This window comes from Heterodontus francisci, chromosome 33 (genome assembly GCF_036365525.1).
Source record: "Heterodontus francisci isolate sHetFra1 chromosome 33, sHetFra1.hap1, whole genome shotgun sequence".
Taxonomy (NCBI): domain Eukaryota; kingdom Metazoa; phylum Chordata; class Chondrichthyes; order Heterodontiformes; family Heterodontidae; genus Heterodontus; species Heterodontus francisci.
This window is the reverse complement of record NC_090403.1, coordinates 42523978-42546552: the sequence shown is the minus strand read 5'-3', so window position 1 is coordinate 42546552 and position 22575 is coordinate 42523978. Positions and strand designations below refer to the sequence as shown.

General features: G+C 41.2%; 1 protein-coding gene across 1 annotated transcript in view; it reads left to right on the top strand.

The window, feature by feature from the left end:
• The first annotated feature begins 15243 nt into the window (after positions 1–15243).
• The window catches only part of rnd2 (Rho family GTPase 2), a 62696-nt gene continuing 55364 nt past the window's right edge, over positions 15244–22575 (top strand). Inside the window, exons 1-2 of the mRNA XM_068013373.1 lie at positions 15244–15511; positions 16056–16143. Of these exons, the coding sequence (XP_067869474.1) occupies positions 15371–15511; positions 16056–16143 (229 nt within the window). The 5' untranslated portion in view covers positions 15244–15370. The remainder of the gene's footprint in view (positions 15512–16055; positions 16144–22575) is intronic.

Sequence of the window (22575 nt, the reverse complement as noted above, 5' to 3'; positions counted from 1 at the left end):
CTTGCAAACTCCACACAGGCAGTACCCAGAATTGAACCCGGGTCGCTGGAGCTGTGAGGCTGCAGTGCTAACCACTGCGCCGCTGTGCGGACTGAACATTGAGTTCAATAACTTCAGAGCATAACTGGTCTTTTTTTTAATATTTTATTTTTTAACCATGTGCCTGCTTTTCATGTAGTCAGAGCTGCTCAATATTCTGCCATTAACACTCTCTCTGGACTAATGCTTTGTCTTTCACCACAAGCATTAACACACACTTTGCCCTTGTCCCAGGACAGTTCTGTTATTGAATCTCTCCTGCCCTATCAAACACCTTCCCCTTTATTCTCTTCCCCCACCCCCCCCTCCTCTTCACTTGCTTAAAACATAATTCTTTTCTAACCTTTGCCAGTTTTGGATGAAAGGTCACAGACCTGAAACGTTAACTTTGCTTCTCTCTCCACAGATGCTGCCAGACGTGCTGAGTATGTCCAGTACTTTTTGTTTTTGTTTCAGATTTCCAGCATTTGCAGTATTTTGCTTTTATATTACTGCAATCTTGAATGCTGTGTGGCTATGGTGGGTGACTGTGGACTGATTGTGAACTATTGTGAACTGACTATGGATTGACTGTAGACTGGTTGTGGGTTGTGGACTGATTGTGAACTGACTGTGAACTATTGTGAACTGACTGGACTGATTGTGAACTGACTATGGATTCTCTGTGGACTGGTTGTGAACTGACTATGGACTGACTGTGGACTGGTTGTGGGTTGTGGACTGACTACGGAGTGGTTGTGGGTTGTGGACTGACTGTGGACTGGTTGTGGGTTGTGGACTGACTACGGAGTGGTTGTGGGTTGTGGACTGACTGTGGACTGGTTGTGGGTTGTGGACTGACTATGGAGTGGTTGTGGGTTGTGGACTGACTGTGGGCCGGTTGTGGGTTGTGAACTGACTGTGGACTGGTTGTGGGTTGTGGACTGACTGTGGGCCGGTTGTGGGTTGTGGACTGACTGTGGGCTGGTTGTGGGTCGTGGACTGATTGTGAACTGACTGTGGACTGACTGTGGACTGACTGTGGGTTGTGGACTGACTATGGGCTGACTGTGTATTCGTTGTGGACTGACTGCCCTTCCTTGTTTATATGCTTCAGCTTCTCACCCGATAAACTCACTGAGACATCAGAGAAGTTGGGATTTTGCATTTTAATCATATGGTGCATTTTTGTATGTCATGAGGTAGTATATTATTAAATATTTAAGTGTCTGTAAACAGCTTACTCCAAAATGCTGGTGATGCACCAAATCAAGTGTGCACAATCAGCTTTTGGGGGTTCAGGTCCCTAGATCCCTTTCACCACCCCCTGCTCCCTCCTCCAACAACCAGCTTGGAAATTAACTTCTACATGGCGTACAGCATTCTCACTTCCAGAGTTGTCGCAATTTTACCCCTCCCTGTCCATTCCTTCCTTTCCATGGACAGTTTGTATCCCATGCAGTCATTTTCTCTCAACTTATATTATCTGTAGCATGGTAGTCATTCAGAACAAACCTGATCAACTTATGCAAGGACCACTCGTGCTTCTTTGTAGCTGTGTGTGTCTGTCTGTATGTGTTTGTGCCTTTATATATGAGTGTGTGTGTGTGTGTGTGTGTGTGTGTGTGTCAGTATATCTTTGTGTGAATTTATTTCCATGTGTTTCTGTGTTTATGCACCAACCAGGCAGAGTATAATACCTTTTTAGTAAAAACTGTTGTGTTCTTTATCTGGTCCCTGAAGAATGAGTTAAAGGAAAGGAATAAAAGAATAAGGCTGTGAAGCAGCTGCAAGAACAAATGAATGAGTTAGGAAGGCAACAAACAGCCTTGTCTCTAGGGGCATGAGATTTGGCAGTGCGATCTCGACTCCTTTTAAGCAGGCAATGTAACTCACAAATTCCAGGTTGCTCTGATGATTGTGGCATCAATTTGTTTTATTTTTCCCTTATTTGCTGTCATTCACGCCCACATGGTTCTCTTATCGCAGATGGCATCAGACAGTACAGATCAAGTGAACACGAGGTCTGTGAGACAATCCACGGCATGAATTTTCATGGGTGTAGAGATCTGCCAACAAGCCATCATGCTTATTGGTCCTGCAATGGGAGCAGCTACACAATGTGAACAAAAACATGGAGAATGACAGTCATAGGTCAAGATCTCCATTTGAGTTCCCTAACCATGGCACAGAGCTAAATGAAACTGAGAACAATGATTGAGATGCAGCACAGTGGTTAAGATCAGATTGTTTAGCATTCAAAAGGATGTTTGATTCAGCAAATTAGCATATGAATCTGCCTGTCTTTTGGAATAATAAATGAAGTGTTGGATTCTTTAGGCTGGCCTATTGTATAAATAGACCAATGCACTCCTGCTGCTCTTGACTGTATGCCCTCAATATGTATAATAGCCAACATTAGTTATGTGTCCGCTATCCATAAATTTTCAATGCTCTTGAATCTGAGCTTTGAAGACCAACACAGAGGGCAGTTTTATTTCATGCAAATGTAATTTGTCTAATTTTTTAAATTATGTTTTGGCCAAGTGTATATAGGGTGAAAGGCATATCTAAAATAATAAAATGACTGAAAAGTTGTGAACTTTGTGCCAATTAAATTGATAGATGTCAGTGAAGATTAGGGCATTTGCACTTTTATGTGCCTGATATAAACACAGGGGTAGAGTTTCCATTTACGGTGCAATTGAGAAATTGTGCCCAAAATTGCACTGGTTACATACCAGTTCACCTTTCTGCTAAAATGCATTTGCATAGTGACGAGCATCAAATCTTCCATGAACCAGCAGAATCAGACAGTGTGATGTACTTGTTTCTTTTTCTTTCCATTAAAAAGCATTATTTGATGCATTGAAGAATGGCAACCTGGTGCAGTTTTATTCAGCAAAATTAAGCATTCTTAAAAAGGGTGTCTAGCCCTCCACCTGTGAGAGCCATGTCATGCCATGGTAGGGGGCTGCCCAAGGGCAGGTCCTCTGCTCTTCTTCTCCAACCAGGAGAGATGGGCATGACTAGGGAAGAGGGTACATGAAGTGATTTCCTGTTGCCTTCCTCAGAGCGGAACGGGAATTGAATCCGTACTGTTGACATTGTTCTGGGTTAAAATCATGTTAAAAACTATACTGCACCACTTAATAGTTTTATTAGTGTACACTAGTCAGTCTTTTATTAAATTAGTTTTAATATGAAAAAAACTTTCAAAATGTGTCCAATAGTGCCTGTGCAATTAAGAAAATGGGCACAATTTGAAGAGCCTTTCCTACCCAGTGTAATTGGCAGAATTTTGCAATTTTGGCCCAGAGGCGTGGTCAGAGTATGACTCGGGCGAATTGAATCTGGAACCAGTCTAAAAGATCATGGAAAACACAAATGAAATTGGCTTTGGGCACAACTCACTTATGTTTAAAATTCCCAATCTTCTGCACTGCTGATTCTGCCTAGATTGTGCTGATATTACCAGGATTAACACGTGGAACATCTACTGCATAATGTTCACTCCCTACGGTATATTAAGTCCTATATACATTGTGCTAGCATCAGAATTGCACCCTCTGCTGCACAAGTGTAATATTGCTATTTTCTACATTAACCAATCCTCCCTGCCCAAATTGTTTCAAACTACAAGCAGTGTGTACTTCCATTGATAAGAAAATGTTAAGATTTCCAAGATTAGTATTAGAGTCATTAACAACAATGAAAGGAATTTATCTTGTTTAATTAGGATAGATTAAAATGAAAATCCTAAATGTGAATGGCTGACATTCACGTATTGCATCACTCCGATTTTAAAGACAGACTTCTGTAATGTAAAGAACTTTAAATAAAGTTGTTTGGCCCACTAGTGGGAGATTCTATTGCAGTTTTTGCAAATTTACAGCAGTATTCAATGCAAGAAAAACAGTATAGATGTGGTTCAAAAGATGAGGGCAATTTGAATTTTGGTAAGCATGAGACTACTGTAAATTGCCCCTAGTGTTGGTAGGTGGTATGAGAATTGAGGGAAGGTGGGGATGTGAGAGGGAAATGGGATTAATGTAGGATTAGCATAAATGGGTGGTTGATGGTCGGCATGGACTCGTTGGGCCGAAGGGCCTGTTTCGGTGCTGTATCTCTATGACTTCAAGAAACTGGAGGCTTCTCTCACTCAAGCTTCACACTGGCTGAAGCATAGTTGCAGTGAATGCAAAATCATCTTTTAAATGTTTATTTTTAAAGTTTAAAAAAGGAGTCCAAGAAATTCCTTTTCTATTTTTAATGTTAACAAAGAGCTAACAAGGCATTAAAAAATTCACTGGCAGCACAAGAGAAGTGTGTGGCAATCTGGCTCGGTTAAGTACAGACTGGTACAGAACTGGCAGCATAACTTGTTGCTGTTGGCTTCTACTAAGTGTCAGCTTGACTCAATGGTTGCACTTGTTTCTGAGTCAAAGGATTGAAGGTTTAAAACCCCATTGCAGAACTTGAGCACATAATTTATACTAACATTTCAGTGCAGTTAAGGGATTGTCAGAGAAGTCATCCTTTGGATGAGGTATTAAAATAAGGCCTTGTGTATCTGTTAGGTAGATATCAAAGATCCCATGGCATTATTTGGACAACAAGGATTCTGCCAGTAAACCGGAAAACATTCCTCCCTCAACAAATTCCACCAAAAAGCAGATTATCTGGTCATTTATCTCATTTGTTGTAAGTGTACAGCTCAACCCAGCGGTCCATTTGCTTGCATTGGTCAGTGATTATGTCCCCTGATTTAGATTTGAGGGGGGCGACCTTCTTGATGGTTGGCCCAAAAGCTTTCTTAATGCCATCATACATTCCTCTGATGTTTCCGGTGTCTGAGGCCAGCTGAATATGACTGCATAGGGGTTGCCAGTAGTCATTTGTGCAGCGCCTGGCTGTTCTTTGTGCAGTGCTTCTGGCTGCTTTAAGTGCTACGGATGTTAACTCGCTGGGGGCTTTCTTGTAGTTCAATAGTGCAATGCGCTTAGCGGCTATGACAGGTTCCAGCTCTTCAAAATGAGATTGAAACCAGTATCTCGTCTTATTTGTGTTGCTCGAATAAAAAAAACTAAATTTTTTCAAGTCCTTCTTCATATGTATATTTCCTCATACCAGGCAACAGCTTAGTGAATCTGCATTGTATCCCCTCTATGGGGCAATTTTAACCTAAGCCACAAATCGGGATTAGATCAGCCACCTGTTTTACACCCCACCTCATTTTTACTTGCCATTGATTTTAAGGTTTTATACTGGCTCATTATTGTCTCTTGGCTTTTCATCTTCCATACCTCTTATCATAAAACCTTGAATTCCATTCAGTTTTTCTTGTGATCTTATCAACCTGAGGCACTATCTTTAATGTCCTGTGAACCTTTACAACCAATAGTGGTATCATATTGCTACCCATGGTATAAAGTCAGACTTGAAGCCACTTCTTGCTTGCCATCACAATTACTGAACCACAGTTCTGAGGTTATATAAATATGAATACAGAAATCAAAATTATCATCTGCTGTGGAAGGTTCAGGTATGCCGATCAAACTATGAAGCCAGATTAAGAAGAACAATTGACTTTAACTCTCACCAGTGTAGGTCTACGGCCAGATTTGTTCAGCGGGGTCCAAACAAAAATGGTTTTGAAGGGACTCCTAATCGTTAACACAGTTTGATTATGGCTCAGCTTTAGCTCTGAAACATCAAGTGGACTTTCTGACACAGGGACTAGAAGGAAAAGATTAATGTCCAAGTTTGTAAATTGACAACAATCCTTCCATTTTTTTTTTATGCTGATTGTCACGCAACCTTTTGGTTGCCTCAAAACATACGAATATCTGAGAAAGAGATACAGTGACTGATCACCTGGTCCATCCAGCTTGTTCCTGCTGGACATGGCGCAGTCAATGTGCACCATCAACACTCTCACACCCCTCCAGTCACGCAACCTCCCGGGAGAGGCAAAAGAGCAGGGGAAGAAATATAGGCCAGTTTAGGAAGAAAACATTGGGGAATTCCTCTCCCACTCCTGAAGGTGATCAAGCAAACTCCAGGAGCCTGCAGTAATTGATACATTAATTGCAGCTAGCCCCACATACCTTCCATAACTCAAGATGTCTTCTGTTTCTAGGAACCTGTCCGACTCCCTTCAGGGCCTAACTGAATCCATACTCGCTGTGCAGTTTGACAATCTGTTTTAAAGCACAGCAACTCTCTGTGAAAGAAACACTTTCTGATGTTATACCTATCTCAGTGGGACCAATTTTCACCAAACCAAACTGGAATTAAGAGGGCAGTATTGACCTCAAAATGGGATCTGTAGGCTTACCATCCAATTAATCTGGTGGTCCTGCTCTTGAAACTTGCTTATGTAATTTGATCTGGAACATGGTCAACTACAAAATCTGCCCTTGTACTCAATTAACAAGAGATAATGGATAAAATGATGAATACAGTGGGTGAAGATAAAAGACAAATACAGACCCTTAAGTACTCGTGAATGAAGACTATCTGGGATAACAACTCAGTCTGCCTTAAAATGGCCAGTCTTGGGCAAGGACTAATTTGGCAGCAACTTCAACAGAACCCATTTTGATATCACATTTATCTATCAGCTCCAATTCAGTAGCTAAAACAGATGTAAAGTAACCACTCAGCACCTCTGCCAGGTGGTGAGACTCCATCCAAGTCTCAAAGCCCCTCTGACTCCTAACATAACTAAAAAAGGCCATACAATTACTGCTGTACCAATCCACAATCCCCTTCACCATCTTTCTTCCAGTCAATTGAGAGTAGATTTTGTTGCCCTCAACTAACCTTTATATGTAACCCTATTAGTTTTATACATACTTTTCATGAATCTGATAAAATATCTGTTGCAGTTTGTCTCCATATATCACCATTAAACCATTCTGATTTAATTTTACCATTACCGTCTTTTTAATCTGAGTCTGATGCACGGATTCGTTGCCAAAAGTATGGTTCCAAGAATCTCCCATTTGTCTTCTGCACCACAGTTGTTGCCACCAAATAGTCATAACTTTTCAATATTACCTTTAGCAAATGAAGACTATGGGCCTGGTTTTAACTCTGTGCTAGTGGATGAGTTTTGAATGAGTTAAAATCTTGTCCTGTAGCTCTGGGGCAGATACTTATTTGAGAAATAATTAAGGTTGCAATTTGTAATTTAAATGATGCAAATTGCATTTTTATGAAAAATGGCCCATATAATTTTGTAAGAAGGCTCTGTTTTCCTTCATTCAGCCAATACCTAAACTAGATTCACCTTTGATTATATATTTCAGCTGCATTTATGTAAATAAGTGAAGAATTATATTAAGCAAATTGTCATTAGCAATCTGAAATCATTTTATCTCCACCCATTGTATTAACCATTTTATCCATTATCTCTTGTAAATTGAGTACATGGGTATAGGGCTAGATTTTGTAGTTGACCATAATCTAGATCAAATTGCACAAGTGAGTTTCTGGTTCACATGCCGTGCAATTCAAACGAATTCAACACATTGTCAAATTACACCAAATTTACAGAGTAACATGAAACTTACACAGAATGTCTGTATCATTCTATAATCTGTTTACACTGCAGAACATCTTCCATTATGAATAAAAACACTAAAAAATTATACAACAGAGAATTCAAAATATTATTTCACAGCACCTTGATGAGCAGTATTTTCTGGGAACTCTACTGATCACAGGAAGAGTATTACAGTGAAAATGTTATTTTTGGTGGAAGGACTGAAATGTGCTTTTCCTATTTGAATCCATTTCATATTTTCACTTGATTTAAAGCCAAGAATTGATAACTAGCTTTGGCCTAAAAACTAATGAGTTTAAAATAAATGAGTTAGCAATGTTCTAATTTGGGCTTTTTCTCAAATGTTTAAATTGTGTTTACAACAAGACAGCAGTTTAACTAAACCTGTGCAGATTGTTCCACTGCTAAATTGGTGTGCTTTGTGGTCATTTTACATGTGAGAAACAGGTGTGAGGCATACCAATTTCTACCCCAGTGTTATCAAATTAAGTCTCTCCTCAATGAAGTATAACTCAGAAAGGAATATTTCTGAGTATCAGCTTGTGTCAGTGATAGTATTATGAGTTCTAAGTCAGAAAAATGTTGGTTCCAGCTCTGCCTCAGGATTTGAATGCATACATCTAGGCTAACACCTCAGTGCAGTAGTGAGGGGGTACTGCAGTGTCCGAGGTGTCATCTTTCTGCTGAAATGTTAAACCAATGTAAAGAAACCCATGGCACTATTTGAAGAACTTCAGGAAGTTCTCATCATGTCTTGGCCAACATTAATTTCTTGACCAGCATCACCAAAAACAGATTAGGCCAATTTTCCTGGTCTGTGCACTTGGGAATTGTATGTTCTGCCAATGTAAGGGCCAAGAAAATGGGAGAGATCATAATTGTAGCATCTGAACCCCTTTATTCATTCCTTGGGATTTCTGAGTGGGGATGGAGGCAGGAGGGAGTGCTTCTGGTCTGCTGCTTCTATTTCAATCCATTAAAGAAGCTTGACACCATCCAGGACAAAGCAGCCCCTTGATTGGAACCCCAGCCACCATCAACATTCACTCCCTCCATCACCGATGCACAGTGGCAGCAGTGTTTACCATCTACAAGATGCACTGCAGCATCGCACCAAGCCTCCTTAGACAACATCTTGCAAACCCATGAACCCTACCACCTAGAAGGTCAAGGGCAGCAGATGCACGGAAACACCACCATCTGCAAGTTCCCGTCCAAGTCACACACCATCCTGACTTGGAACTATATCGCCATTCCTTCACTGCCGCTGGGTCAAACTCCTGCAACTCCCTACCTAACAGCGCTGTGGGTGTACCTACCCCACATGGACTGCAGCGGTCCAAGAAGGCAGCTCACCACCACCTTCTCAAGGGCAATTAGGGATGGGCAATAAATGCTGTCCTAACCACATGAATTTTTAAAAAAGCTTTCTGGGTGCCCAAGCATATCAAAGACCAAAATGATCCGGTACTGTGACCTACCCCGCACTCCATTGACTGGAAGTCTAGCAGAAGTGCCACAAGCAGGTGAAGAGCTACAGATAAAACACCTTTAATTGTTTTATGCCTCCACCAGAAATTTGGACTCCAATTGGGAACCTTTGGCTACTGACCTGCAATTGGCAGCCAGAAGGTCGGCACAGTGGCGCAGTGGTTAGCACCGCAGCCTCACAGCTCCAGCGACCCGGGTTCAATTCTGGGTACTGCCTGTGTGGAGTTTGCAAGTTCTCCCTGTGTCTGCGTGGGTTTCCTCCGGGTGCTCCGGTTTCCTCCCACATGCCAAAGACTTGCAGGTTGATAGGTAAATTGACCATTATAAAATTGCCCCTAGTATAGGTAGGTGGTAGCGAAATATAGGGACAAGTGGGGATGTGGTAGGAATATGGAATTAGTGTAGGATTAGTATAAATGGGTGGTTGATGGTCGGCACAGACTCGGTGGGCCGAAGGGCCTGTTTCAGTGCTGTATCTCTAAATAAAATAAAATAAAAAATAAAAGGCCTGCAACTGGTCATCAATTTCCTGCTTCCACCACCAGTACGATGTCATGACAGAGAACAGGCTACTTAAATGGACCTGGACAGGGAATGCATGTGCTCCCAGGGCTGGAGGGGTGCACTGCTTCTGTTTAGTGTCTGGGCAGGGGAGGCCCAGGAAGATCGGTCCTGTTATCTAGTTATTTATCTCAGTCTCTTTTTGTGCAAACCTGCTGCACATAAGGCCTGGACAACGTATGTCAGCCAAGAGCGACGTCTCAATTCATTCCATCTTCGCTGCCTCCAGAGAATCCTTGGCATTAGGTGGCAGGACCGTATCTCCAACACAGAAGTCCTCGAGGCGGCCAACATCCCCAGCTTATACACCCTACTGAGTCAACGGCACTTGAGATGGCTTGGCCATGTGAGCTGTATGGAAGATGGCAGGATCCCCAAGGACACATTGTACAGCGAGCTCGCCACTGGTATCAGACCCACCGGCCGTCCATGTCTTTGCTTTAAAGACGTCTGCAAACACGACATGAAGTCCTGTGACATTGATCTCAAGTCGTGGGAGTCAGTTGCCAGTGATCGCCAGAGCTGGCGGACAGCCATAAAGGTGGGGCTAAAGTGTGGCGAGTCGAAGAGACTTAGCAGTTGGCAGGAAGAAAGACAGAAGCGCAAGGGCAGAGCCAACTGCGAAACAGCCCCAACAACCAATTTTACTTGCAGCACCTGTGGAAGAGTCTGTCACTCTAGTATTGGCCTTTTTAGCCACTCCAGACGCTGCTCCACAAACCACTGACCACCTCCAGACGCTTACCCATTGTCTCCCGAGACAAGGAGGCCAAAGATGGACTGCACATAACCACTTCAAAATTAAGTAATTGGCTTCAAAGTGCTTTAGGGCATCCTTCATAAAGTGCTATAAAAATACAACTCTTTACTTTCTTTTGCTATTTATTTTCAGCTGGGAACAGCTTTCAAGAAAATATTCTGTACTGAACTGTAATGCCAAAGAAATACATGTCTCCAAAGGACAGATTGAGCGCTGCCTTCTAAGTGGGTCTGTAAAAGACATCATCAAACTACAAATGTTACATACACATTATATTCGGATCAAGTATAGAACTCAAAAAATTAGTTTATAAGTACAAAAGCAAAATATTATGGATGCTGGAAATCTGAGATAAAAACAGAAAATGCTGGATATACTCAGCCGGTCACACAGCATCTACGGAGAGAGAAACAGAGTTAATGCTGCAGGCTGATGACCGTTCGTCAGAACGTTCTGACAAAAGATAATTGACCAGCAGCATTAACTCTATTTTTCTCTCTCCACAGATGCTGCCAGACCCGCTGAGCATTTCCACATTTTCTGTTTTTATTTTAAATCAGTTTTTTTTTGATGGCTCACTGGATAAATGCACCATGTATTACTGCCTGACATAAGTACAGATATTGACATAGATGATCTCAATCTAGGTAGTGGTGCAATGATAAACAGTCAGTTCTAATAAAAGGTCAGTGACCTGAAGTGTGAACTCTTAGCCTGCCCACACTCACTGCTGAGACTCACACATGAAGAGTGACCATTTGGCTAAGATATCAGAAGGCAGCTGCCAGCAATGGAATAACACCCCAGCATGAATCAACAACAACTATAACAACTTGTATTTACATAACGCCTTTAATCTAGTAAAACATCCCAGGGTGCTTCACAAGAGCATTATCAAACAAAATTTGACACTGAGCCACATAAGGAGCTATCAAGACAGCTGATGAAATGCTTGGTCAACGAGGTAGCTTAAAGGGGGAGCCTTCAAGAGAAAAGTGAAAAATAAAGTGGCTTGCAAGAACAAAATAAGTTGTTAATCAAAGCTGAGCTTTGGCAGTTCTTGTAGAACTGAAGTATGTAGTTAGTGTACAATTTGCTACAATTTATGAAACTGACATGTAGATGTTATACCACCTGGCCCCCAAGCTTTTTTTCACAGCTTTCATTTTTATTTTTGGGTTTTCATACCAGATATATGACAGACATTATATTCAATTCACTGATTTAATTTACAACTTTGCATTGTAATTATCTTCATTGCAAACACCATCTTTTGCAGCATTTCATTTTTGACACTTCCATTTACAATTTTCAGTTCCATTTATAGTTTTTTTGTCAGCATTATCTTAACTTTTTTATATCATCCTGCTTATCTTCATCATTGCTCGTGTGACAGAGAGAAGCTGCAGCCCTCTCTTATTTTTCAAGTTACTGATTAAAGATGTCTTCCCATTTTTTCTTATGTTGCTTCTGCTGTAGGATTTAGGGTCCTTTTTCTGCTTGTTCCTGCTTTTGTTCATCTTCTTCCCCTTTCTTTTTTTACTTTACAATCCCCTTGAATTCTTGACTGCATATTGTTCCATTTAGGTCATTTCACTTTCTCTTCAGTTCTGTCTTCCCAAAAACTCTATACTTTAACTCCTGACTTCATTCCTCTCCCTGGCTGCTCATTTGGGATGATTCCTATGGTGCACAGTCTCACTGTCCTGATTGAAGCTGAGCTGAGCATCAAACCTCACATACCGGCCATCACCAAGATCACCGATTTCCCTCTTCACAACATTGCTCACCTCCTCCTTTACCTCATCCATCTACTGATGATTCATGTCTTTGCCACCTACCAAATCGATTAGTTCAGTGTCCTCCTTGTCATCACTGATCACTCTTCTGGCTCTCACTTCCTTTGCATCCTCCCCTCTCTCTACTCCACCTTTAGCCACAGAACCTTCAGCTGTCGTGGCCCCACATTTTGGAATTCTCTCCCTAAACCGCACTTCATAAAGAAAGAAAGACTTGTATTTATCTATTACCGTTCACGGCCTCAGAACATCCCAAAGTGCTTTACAACCAATGAGGTATTTCTGAAGTGTAGCCACAGTTGTAGGAAACGCAGGAGCCAACTTGTGCACAGCAAGCTCCCACAGACAACAATGTGACAATGACCAGATAACCTGTTTTAGTGATTTTGATTGAGGGATAAATATTGGCCAGGATAATAGGGATAACTGACTTGGTCTTCTTCAAAATAGTACCATGGGTGAGGGGAGATATGATTGAGCTATTCAAAATTATGAGGGGCATTGATAGCTTAGGTAGGAAGAAACTTTTTCCCTTAGCGGAGGGGTCAATAACCAGGGGCATAGATTTAAGGTAAGGGGCAGGAAGTTTAGAGGGGATTTGAGGAAAAATGTTTTCACCCAGAGGGTGGTTGAAATCTGGAAGGCACTGCCTGAAGAGGTGGTAGAGGCAGGAACCCTCACAACATTTAAGAAGTATTTAAATGAGCACTTGAAATGCCATAGCATGCCAAGTGCTGGAAAATGGGATTAGAATAGTTAGGTGCTTGATGGCCGGCACAGACACAATGGGCCGAAGGGCCTGTTTCTGTGCTGTATAACTCTATGACATCCTGAGAGGGAGGAGAGGACCTTGGTTTAACATCTCATCCACAAGGCAGTCCCTATAACAGTGCAGAACTCCCTTGTTATTGCATTGGAGTGTCAGCCTAGCTTGTTGTGGTCAAGACCTGGAGTGAGACTTTGAATCCACAATTTTGTGACTCAGAGGCAAAAGTGCTACCAACTGAGCCACAGGTGACATTCTGGATTATAATTTTTTTATATAATTGCCCTGCATACTTTGGAGAAATATAAAGTTATTGAATGAGCACCCAGATTTAAACTGAGATTTTTGATCTATAGGCAAATGCTCTACCACTGAGCTATACCCTCTTTTCCTTCCCCTAAACCCTACCTCTTTGATCTTGCCTTTGGCCACTAACCCTAACCCTTCTCCCACCATTGCTCAACGTTCAGTTTTTTTACTTCTGTAAAGTGCTTTGGAACATTTTAATACATTAACGGCGCTATTAAAATGTTGTTTGTTGTCCCTTCACCCGTGTTCTTTTTCATATCCAATTAAATCAAGTGGACAGGAAGGGATTTGAATAAGATCAGTTTAATTCTGATAAGTAATGCAAAGTACACAAGTACACTTTAAATTCTGTATAAAGGTTGTTAGTAATCTGCCTTGTGACAGAGTATCAAGTCTCTGGTATCCTTTCTTTCTCTGTGAAACACTGTCGAACTTTCTCTAATTGAAAGTGCGGGGGAATGGCACTAAATGAATTGCTCTTTTGGAGAGCTGATGCAGACACGATGGGCCGAATGGCCTCCTGTGCTGTAACAATTCTGTGATTCTGTGATATCAATGCAAATAGCTATTGCAGCATTTTTATTAAGCTGATTTTGATGCTATATTTTTCTTTTCTCCAGACGCATACTCAAGATATTTGTTGATGCCCATTAATATAATTACAGATGTTATCTTAATACTCAACAGTCATCACAGATACATCACATAGTGCTGAGGTTTCTCCTTATGCACAATCTCGGATGGAGTAGGGATGATTTTCATTGTGGTTGAATGAGATGAATTACTACCCCACCTCCAATTTGCTCTTTCTGAGCAAAAACGGCCCGGTCTCAAATCAGCCATCTTCTCATAACGCTAAAATTCACTCCCTGCACCACCGGCGCACAGTGGTTGTCGTGTGTAACATCTACTAAGTGCACTGCAGCAAGTAGCCAAGGCTTCTTTGACAGCACCTCGCAAACCCGCAACCTCTCTCACCTAGAAGAACAGGGGCAGGAGACTTATAGGAACACCACCACCACCAATTTCCCCTCCAAATCACAAACCATTCTGACTTGGAACTATATTGCCATTCCTTCACTGTCGCTGGGTGAAAATCCTGGAGCTTAGTTTAGTTTAATTTAGATACAGCACTGGAACAGGCCCTTCGGCCCACCGAGTCTGTGCCGACCATCAACCACCCATATATACTAATCCTACACTAATCCCATATTCCTACCACATCCCAACCTGTCTCTATATTTTCCCTACCACCTACCTATACTAGGGGCAATTTATAATGGCCAATTTACCTACCAACCTGCAAGTCTCTGTCTAACAGCACTGTGGATGTATATACCTCACGTGGACTGCAGCGGTTCAAGAAGGTGGCTCACCACCATCTTCTCAAGGGTGAATAGGAATGGACAATAACTAGCAATGCCCAGATCCCATAAATGAATAAAAAAACACGATTGGAATTGGGCAATCAGTACTGAGGGGAAATCCCACATTTCACCACTCTGTGGCACTGCATGTTGGTGTTGAGCACTTGGCAAGCTGTACCCTGACACATCCTTTGTGTATGTGTGTATATACAGTAGGATTGTCAAATGATGTCATCTATTTTTATTTCACATATGCTACATGTTTTAAATGCTCGTTTTCTTCAAAATAGTTCAGATGTCACCAGAAAAATGACTGGCAATCTGACCCATTCCATTTGTATAAACTCCAGCCCATGTTTTCTTTTTAAAATGCCACAGTCTCTCCTGGCATCTAAAAGCAACTCTCTTCAAAAAAAATTACTACTTTACAGGGTGTCTTTCACACTTTTGTGTTAAATTGGAGGCTTGATTCAATTTGACTTAATCCACTCATTTTAATTTAATTATTTTCCAGCTGATGGCCCCTCCCACGTATCGCCTTTATTTACATATCCCTGGGACCATTGCACTGATTGGTGATTCCATTCTCAATGAAGCTTTCCCGGCTCATAGTCTAAGAGCCTTGAGAAAAGCAAGGCAGTCGGAGTGAAAGAGGCAAGTAAAGGCAGGTATAGCAAAGGGAGCTGTTCTCTCGCCGTCTGGATTACTGGTTGAAAGCTGTCGTAAATGAAAGAAGGAACTCGCCATCAGGACCAGAATCAAGCCATGGAGAATCAAATCGCTCGTTGCAAGATTGTTGTAGTTGGGGATGCACAATGTGGAAAAACTACTTTATTACACGTATTTGCTAAGGATTGTTATCCCGAGGTAAATATTTTTATAACTCTTTTTAATGAGCAATCTAAACTTTGAACAGACCATCTGGGGTATTGAATAACTCGCTGAAATTTACTAAGAACTCGTGTTCACATTATACTAGAAAGAAATGGAGAGGAACTGTATTAAGCTGTTGTATCAAGTTTTGCTCAAAATCTGCAGTCATTTTAACTCATTGCTACGAAATGACACATAGTATAACATTTCGTTCCAAATAGATTGTTGACGATACTTACATTTAAAGAAACCAATTCTGCTCGGGTTGTGAAAGGATTAATAAGTATGAAAGGTGACATTGCTTTTGAATTGAAATATTTCCGTGTGTGCGCGCGAATGGTGAGGCTCCAGTTTAGGAGGAAGTTTTTAAACTAGACAAGCAAGTTGTCCAATTAATTGCATTATTTTTCATATTAAATTCATTTGCCACTGGCGTCTAATTGGTAAATGTTACCTTTTTTTCTAAAGAAAAAAATCTTAACATTCTCTAAACCCGATCTTTAATGTCATGTTGCATATCTTTAATTTTTAATTCCAGAATTATGTCCCCACTGTGTTTGAAAACTACACGGCGAGTTTCGAAATTGACAAGCAAAGGATCGAACTGAATATGTGGGATACTTCAGGTCAGTGAAATGAGTTGCTCTGTTTCAATAACCCTTGGGGTTGCTGTTGCCGGGTTTCTGAGTGTCTTATGTCCCCGGTGCTTTCCGGCAACACTGCCCGAGCCGATCGCTGCGCCATTGCGCAGATTCGGACCCCATCCAGTTTGTTGGAATCTGCACATTCTTCGCTGATCCGAACTGGTTGGGGTCAGAGCGTTTACTGCAAACCGAAGTGGCGTGCATTCTTGTTTCTGGTGATAATGAGAATTAATCCTCCTGTCATTCCACCGAAGAAGCGTGCAGTCGCTCACTCTTGGAGTGTGAATGTACCCAAGCACTTTATTAATTCGATTGTGATTTACATTGATCTGCATTCGACTGTTGGGTAGATTGAGAATGAAGTGTCCGTGCAGATAAACTCCAGAGCAAACAAGCACTGACCACCAGAAGGGACACTCAATTAGACAGGACAAAAAAACTTGGGGGGGGGGGGGGGGGGGGTGGTGGTGGTCTCCCTCCCAATGAGCTCTTGTTGGTCTCCCTCCCAATGAGCTCTTGTTGGTCTCCCTCCCAATGAGCTCTTGTTGGTCTATATTTACATTCCACCAGCCGCTGGGACTCAAGAGAAACGCGTTAACCCAGCGCACAGCGCTCAAACTAATCATTTTTATCCAGAGAGAGGAGGTGATGACAGATACCTTTTGGTATATCCCGAAAGAAACTTATTTTGAAGAGACAGTCTTTATTAAAACCTGTTCAGCAATCCTTTCCTGTGATAGCGACAAATCCATTGTGTGCTGTCATTGCTACACACGTCTCTTTCGCCTCCCCAAACGAAAGGTTTTCCAAACTTTTTCATGAAAACTTGCGGAAAAGTTAAATTACTTTTTTTTTTAAGGGACAAATCTTTTAGCTCTGGGGCACTACAAAGGTTTCAGTTGCATATTTTAACTATAGTGGCGCAACCTATTTGTCTCCCAGACCTTGTCTAACGCAGCTCTGAAATTGGTCATTTGGAGGCGTTGCAGTGACTGAGGAAATTCTGTTCTCTGCCTATCTCTCTCTCCCCAGTGAGAATATGGGATCCGTCTTTGTGGGGACTAAACTTCATAGTTTCCCTCTGTAAGCTAATCTTGCCCGCAACACTGGAAACATTTCAGAACAGTACCTGTGGGATTTTAAAAGAAAAAAAGTGCCTACTGGGATTCTGGAGAACAGTAAGGAGGCTACATTTATTGCCCATCTCAAAGCTGTCCTGAGAAGATGGTTGTGGCCACTTAATAGAATTTTTAATAAATCTGACTGGCCAACATTGATTTGGACAGTGGAGCCATTTTATTGCCAAACCATATAATCTCTTCCTATTACGTCAGTTGTATTCTACAGTGTAATAACTTTCATTTATATAGTGCCTTTAACTTCATAAAACGTCCCACTGCATTTCAAGGGAGCATTATCAAACGAAATTTGACATTAAACCATGTAAGGAGATATTCGGACAGGTGACCAAAAGTTTGGTCAAAAGGATAGTTTTTAAGCAGTGTCTTAAAGGAGGAAAAAGAGATAGAGCAGCTGAGAGATGCAAGAATGGAATTCTAGAGCTTAGGGCCAAGGTGACTGAAGGTCTGGCCACACATGGTGGATTGACTAAAATCGGGGATTCACAAGCAGCCAGAATTGGAGGAGTGCACAGATCTCGGCGCATTGTAGGGCTGGAGGAGGTTACAGAGCGGGGGAGGGGTAAGGCTGTTGTGGGATATGAAAATAAGGATGAGAATTATAAAATTGAGGCATTGTCCAACTGGGAGCCAATATTGGCCAGCAAGCAAAGGGGTTATGGATGAATGGGACTTGGTGCGAGTTAGGATATGGGCAGCAGGGTTTTGGATGTGCCCAAGTTTATGTAGGAAGATGGGAGGCTGGTCAGCAGAGCGATGGAGTAGTCAAGTCTAAGGTAAAAGGCATGGCTGAAGGTTTCAGCAACAGATGAGCTGTGGCAGGGGCAGAGTTGGGAGACATTATGGAGGTCTAAGTCTGTTTTTTGTTTTACATCCCATAAATCAGTGCTGTGCAGGAACTTTGGTCGTGTTTTTGTATTAAACCACAGAATTTGTTTTAATGTATTTGTACTCTGATCTTTTGAGACCAATATGATTATCATTCAGGCTGTCCTGCTTGCCCCATTGTTCAGCTCTTTCAATACTCAGTCTGGACCACTGCACTACATCTACATCCATCTTGCTCATGTGGAGGTAGACAGGGAGTTTAATTTGATTATCAAGTGTCCATCTTGGATGTTGATTCAAATGTCCAACCAAATCACATCATCTTGAGGTGAATAAGTGGAGGCAATCGATAGATTGGTCATATATTCACATGCCCATCAATAAATGGGCCACACTGTTTATCTTCAACTTTACAGGTTTTTTTTTTAAGTATGATGGTAAAATGTGAGAAATAAAACAGGCATATTTATTCTTGTAATGTTGCTGTTCATTTGGTCCTCTTGCCCTTTGTGGCTCTCGGCTCAGCGACCAATATATTAATGAGCAAAATCTTGCCAGTCGCTGTATTGTACCATATAATGGAAATAGGAGTAGGTTGCAGGGATAAAGAGTAAAATGAAAAAGGTGGCACTGGCAGAAAAGCTGGGGTGCATCCATTCCCAACTGGGAAACAGAATTCTCCCTCTGGGAATGCTGAAGCTTGGTGTCGTCTCATTGGCATCATCTAATCAGTATTTATTGATTTATCTCGACTTTTTTCCTAATGTTTTCAACCTTGAGGATGCCTTGCATTGTGTACATTTGTCCTTCACCTTGGATTCTCAATATGATTTAAAAAGGCCAATTTTTTTTCTCTAAATTTAGGGGGAAAACCATTACATCTTTTTATGTTGGTGACAGAATCCATATATTAGGAGGTTCCTATTATGAGAACTTCATTCCTTAAAGATTATAGCTCCTTTTTAAAAATTATAATTGTATTCATACCTTTGTTATTTCTAGACTTGACTAATTCAACACAAACCTGGCTGGTCTCTCACATTCAACCCTCTGTAAACTTATGGTCATCCAAAACTCCATTGCCTGTGTCTTAACTTGCAGCAAGTCCCATTCACCAATCACCCTTATGCTCGCTGAGCTACACTGGTTCCATGGCACACAAAGTCTCGATTTTAAAATTCTCATCCTTGTTTTCAAATTCCTCCATGGCCTCATCCCTCCCCATCTCTAATCTCCTCCATCCCCACAACCGTCCGAGATATCTGTGCTCATCTAATTCTGGCCTCTTGAGCATCCCTCATTTTAATCACTCCACCATTGATAACCACGCCTTCAGTTGCCTAGGCCCTAAACTCTGGAATACCCTCGCCACACCTTTTTCCTCCTCTCCACCTCACTTTCCTCCTTTTAAGACACTCCTTAAAACCTAGCTCTTTGACCAAGCTTTTAGTCATCTGACCTAATACCTTATGTGGCTTGGTGTCATATTTTGTTTTATAATGCTCCGGTGAAGTTCCATGGGATGTTTTATTATATTCAGGGCACTATATAAATATAAGTTGCTGTTGTTTGTTGTTGCTTATATTAAGGGTAATAGCTATTTTTATTCAGTATGATCTGGTAAATGCTTTTCTGCTCTAGTGGCTGCTATTTAGAGCATCTCCTTAGAAAGAGACCTGCAATCAGTGTTGTGGAACAGGAATTAGGACCCAGCAGAGGTCTCTTCCAGTCTAGCAGCTCCCTGCTGTCCCTTTCACTCCTCTTTCCCATGTGGAGTATTGTCTGAAGCTACAATGAGCCTTTCGAAAGCCAAATTCCTGAATCAATAGCCTAAAGAGAGCTTGAAACCATTGCTTTCGCTGTGAGGATCATCTTTCATGTTTAAAGTGCCCGATATGTGTTTCACTGAAAGCGAAGGCTGCACTTCCCATGTTTTGCTTCTCTGTCTCTGGGGATTTTTTTTTTCAGGAAATATGAACTGCAAGGATTTGTATTGATTTACTCGGATTCAATGACCATAAAATCTGTTAGACCTTAAGAGGGGAAATACTATGTTACCCAGGCATGTTTAATAGGGCAAGTTAGGGCAGTTGTAATTGATTTATAAAGCAAGGTTCCAATTAGATGTAATAGATTTATAATGGTACTCTACATCCTCTTTTTCCAATAGGAGGTCTCCGTTTAAATCAATTACAACTAGGTGTTGTACCTGGTCCTGCCACATTCAGTTCTTGGTACAATTTACCAGTGACGTAACATTTAATTGCAGAGCTTTCCTTTTTAAAAAGTTAAATCATTGAGGGAATAATGTGATTAACTTTTTAAAGAAAAAATAATCAGAATCAAATAATTCTTCACTTAGGGTAGAATATAGTTTTGTTTCCTAGAGTTTTAAAAACAAAATCTAAAACAGAAGCAGAAAATGCTGCAAATGTCCAACTGGAGAGTGGATATCTGAAAGGAGAAAAGGTGGGCCAGTTCTGGTTGTGGATCTATAGTCTATATCCTGAGCTGTCATTTTTTTTTAGATGCTGATTGAGCTGCTGTGAATTTCTAGCATTTAATATTTTGATTACACTTTTATTTTGTGGTAGATTTCAATAAAACCCTTTGAAAATAGATGACTTTGTATTAAACATAATGAATAACTGGATGAATTATCTATTACATATTTTACCACCTACCACTCAAAATGATTTAAATATATTTATCATTATAAATAGTGTGCCTTTTATTTTAATACCTTTTTGTGACATCATCTTACAAAATATTTTCTTGATTCTTTATGCATTACAGTGAATTCAATTCAACTTCACAATTCAAAAATTTATTTTTTAAAGAGAGAAAGCCGAGCAAAACAAGTTAAGCTGAAAATGTGGTACTCCAAGTTCAAAGTTCCACAAGGGAATCTGGTAGAAAGCGGGAGTGAGTTGTGCCTTTTTATAAAATGGGCAAATAATTGAATGTGTTTTCCTCTCTCTCTAAATGAGCAGACTATTTTGGGATGGGCCCTTGTCCCTGACAGAAGTCTATAGTGTGGGAACCTGTGGTTTCTGATAACAAATTTCCTCCCCCCTTCAGCAAGAATGCTTGAGGAATGTTGATGGGATTTGGTACATGAATAGATTAGGGCTTAATTCTGACCTCTTGCTGGTTCCCAGAGCAATAGGCACCCAGTGTTAATCGAAAATTCACTGCCTGAAGATGCTGTGAAACACAATTATATCTTGGATGCATTTCTCCTAGCTTGTGTTCTCATTTAATTTAAAACAATAGTTTTTATTCAAAAATACAAAATCATACTGTAGCTAATTTGAAACTTTTGGTGTTAAATTTGAAAATGTTTTACAAGAGGACAATGCATTTTGAGCTGCATTAACTTATCTGAGCACTGGATAAGCTTTATCAATTTTATTAATTCCTAGTTATTATAAAATCAATGCAATTTTTTTGTGAATTCTAACTTAACATTAGACTTGAAAATGCAGCAAATTTTAAATTCACTACATCCTGCATATTTTGTTAGCATAATGCTGAAATGTTGTCCTGGTTTGTCCGAGGAGCTGATGTTTGTCAAATACTAGTTCAGTTTGCAAGATTAAATCTGTTTGGGTTTAAGGGAGGAAAACAGGACCAGACTGCCATGTGTTTGATTCCTGCTCTGTGCAGGAAGATGGTGCTAGCCAGGATCATACTAGGAGCATTGCAATTGGCCTCAGCATCCCTGAGTTAGAGGGAATTCAGGACTCGTTCTCCTAATCACGCTACAGTAATCTAACTGGAAAGTGTATGGATGTTAGCGGAGGCCAAGATTGGACTTTGCTATCCTGTCAGAGTTGAATAGACTGCATATACTTGCACTGTAGGCTTGTGTGTGAAGAATATACTTGAACAATGTACCAGAGAGCCACCGGATCCTATGGAACCAAATCTCAGCAGAACTCATCGCTTGCAGGAGAGGAGAAAAAAGAGGAAACAAATGCTGCCCCAAAATATCAAACAAAATTTGGGGGTCATAGAATAGTGAGGGAAAGTGTTGGGGGTGTGGAGGGGGGGAAGTGCTGGGTGGGTGGGGTTGGAGTGCCTGCCGCCTTCCCAATGCCATTCGTTTTAGTCAGGGGTGGGGAAGGCAGAGGATGGCCTTCATGCCCAGAGGCCAATTGAGGCCCTTAAGTGGCCACTTAATGGCCTCATCCTGCCGTTGCTGGTATTTTACCAGCATCTGGTGGGAGCCACAGGTGGAAGGCGCCCAGTAAAACCAAGTGCTCTCCCTGTGGGCTGATGGTTGGGAGGGTCCTCCTGCTTGGGCAATCTGTGGCCCATGGAGGGCCCCCAGCAGCAAAGGCCGCCCCTGTGCTGAGAAAAACTGTATGACGTAATATATAGACTGTCTGTTTGAACAACTTTTATTTGTAATTGGCATGGAGGATTATTTTGGCACAGTTCC